Here is a 2,425-nt window from a genome sequence, read left to right as displayed (position 1 = left end):
AGTTATATCTATTAAGAAGAAAGAATTTCTTTAGTCTGACTTTGTGCTTATTCTGTCAAAGTGAAGGCCGTTCACACATACTTGTTACATCTGAGCAGATTATATTGCTAGTGGCTGTGACATTCGTTAGTAAACTGAAGCAACCTAGGTTTAAACAGTTTTCGTGGTTGACTTTGAAGAATGACAATTTTTTTGCTTTATCTAACACACCGATGTTACCCATTTATTGGGCCCAGTCCACACTCTGTGGCCCTCCCTTATATGACTTTTCTGGTCATCACTGAGCCAAGAATAGTACTAGTAGTATTAGTTCAATGGGACAATAAGTTGTATAGAGTAGGGATTTTCATTCTGTGGTTAACGGGAAATTACATGTAATGTGGTCCTTAGCAAAGAGCACCGAGCAAGGCATTCCTCTTCTCCATGGCAGCAGCAGAGCAGGGGTGAGCTAGGGAAAAATTAAAAAAAAAAAAAAAAAATTTAGAAAATGACCACATAGCAGGGCGAGGTGTCTTGCACCTGTAATCCCAACTACTCGGGAGGCTGAGGTGGGAGGATCACTTGAGGCTGTGAGTTTGAGACCAGCCTGGTCAACATAATGAAAAGGTCTCTTCAAATGAAATGAAAATGACAACACAGAGATAGAAAAAATTAAATTGGGCCATTGATCTTAACATAAAACACGTTCAAGTGGTCAAATGTGCATCTCGAAAGAACAACACTGGAAATACAGACTGATAAACTGCTTTATCCCTGGAAGTGTTCTGCAAGGAGTCATTCTCTGGTGGTGGCTGGAGCAACGGCTCTGGGCGGTCACTGCAGTCTTGGGAAAGCTGCTCCCTTCCTCCTGCAGGACCTCGGCCGTGGGTGGCTGCCTGTGCATTGCTGCATTTTGTTTAACATGGCCACTTGCTTTTGACATTTTGATATTATCTTGAAACTTTGAAATAATGCTCAGACTGTTAATTCACATTTCAGGGAAATGTAAATATTAGAGATAAATACATACGTGAGCTTTTAAAAAGGATTTTTAGCCTGCATTGCTTTGTCGCACTGTGATGTTGGTGTGACCCTCGGTATTGGGTTTTTTCCAGAGCTTGCGATGGCAACTGCTAACCCCTACCTTTAAAGGGATCAGCGGATTGTTATTGAAACAACATCTGGTTCAGAATCCAGTCATACTCTGGCAACTGTTAGGTATGTATCTATTGAAAGACAGAAGTAATAAGGCAGAAGTTGTTTTCTTTATCTGACAAGCAGGGCCTGTGGCATTTGTGGGTATATATATTAGGATAATGTTAGTTGATGTTGACAGAAAAACTGCTAAGAAAAATCACTAAGAAATAATATTTTGGGCTTCTGTTTATTAGGAGCCCTGATAAGACCCACGGTCCTTGGGTAATCTGATACGAAGTTTACAGAAAGGAAGTTGTTTAAAGTCTGAACAGGTTATTTTTGCTTATTTTGGTTTGAGTTGTCCTCCGCCCTCCCCCGCCCAATTCTGGGGTATAGCAATAATTGGGCTGCTTGAGGAAGGATTTTCATGGTATGTAGCTGGCTCCTACAATGTTTAGTAAGAAGTGGCTTCAAATGTTTCACATCCAGGCTGGGTGTGGTGGCTCATGCCTGTAATCCCAGCACTTTGGGAGGCTGAGGCGGGAGGACTGCTTGAGGTCGGGAGTTTGAGACCAGCCTGAGCAGGAGGGAGACCCATCTCTATTAAAAATAGGCAAATTAACCAGGCATGGTGGTACACGCCTGTAGTCCCAGCTGCTTGGGAGGCTGAGGTGAGAGGATGGCTTGAGGCCAGGAGTTTGAGGACAGTGTGAGCTGTGATCACACCACTGCACTCCAGCCTGGGCAATAGAGCAAGACTCTGTCTCCAAAAAAAAAAAAAAAATTTTTTTTCTATCCAGAATGTAACTATTAAATAAAAATACCCTACTCTACAAATAATTGGCTCTTCAGTAGAGTTTTACCATTTAATGAAACACTGTGAAATTCTTCCATCTCTCTTGACCTCAGGTTAAAAGATGTTCAGGATGTACACCTGTAATCTTCCTCCCCTATTTATCTGATTGGAATAGGGAAAAAGTGACACAGTTCTACTAGTTTACATTAATCATCCTGGTGCCTGCAGGTGGGTAGGGAAGCACTGCGCTGTGCCTGCCCGGGGGCGGTGAATTAGTGTCTTGCACCTGTGCTGTCTCACGTGGAACTACTCGTCTTGCCAGCGGCTCTGAAACAGCGCACGCCTCGGCCCTCTGGAATGCCCGATGGTGTGTTCCGGTGGCAACCAAGGGGGTTTCATTGGTGATTCTGTTAATGTCTTTGTGAAGACAGTTACAGTTCAACGCATGGTTGTGAGACTTTTCCCCCATTTTTCAATGCTGATGTGTTCGGATTTTGTGATTTTATTATTTTA

The 2,425-nt window shown here is 42.9% G+C and overlaps 1 protein-coding gene across 1 annotated transcript in view; it reads left to right on the top strand.

The window, feature by feature from the left end:
• The window catches only part of SPG7 (spastic paraplegia 7 (pure and complicated autosomal recessive)), a 41,609-nt gene that overhangs the window by 4,965 nt on the left and 34,219 nt on the right, over positions 1-2,425 (top strand). The window contains exon 2 of the mRNA XM_012657173.1: positions 1,095-1,197. Coding sequence (XP_012512627.1) covers positions 1,095-1,197 — 103 coding nt within the window. The remainder of the gene's footprint in view (positions 1-1,094; positions 1,198-2,425) is intronic.

Source organism: Propithecus coquereli, unplaced genomic scaffold (assembly GCF_000956105.1).
Source record: "Propithecus coquereli isolate 6110/MARCELLA unplaced genomic scaffold, Pcoq_1.0 Scaffold531, whole genome shotgun sequence".
NCBI classification, from domain to species: Eukaryota; Metazoa; Chordata; class Mammalia; order Primates; family Indriidae; genus Propithecus; species Propithecus coquereli.
Note: the sequence above shows the minus strand (reverse complement) of the source record. Positions and strands in the feature narration are given on the sequence as shown.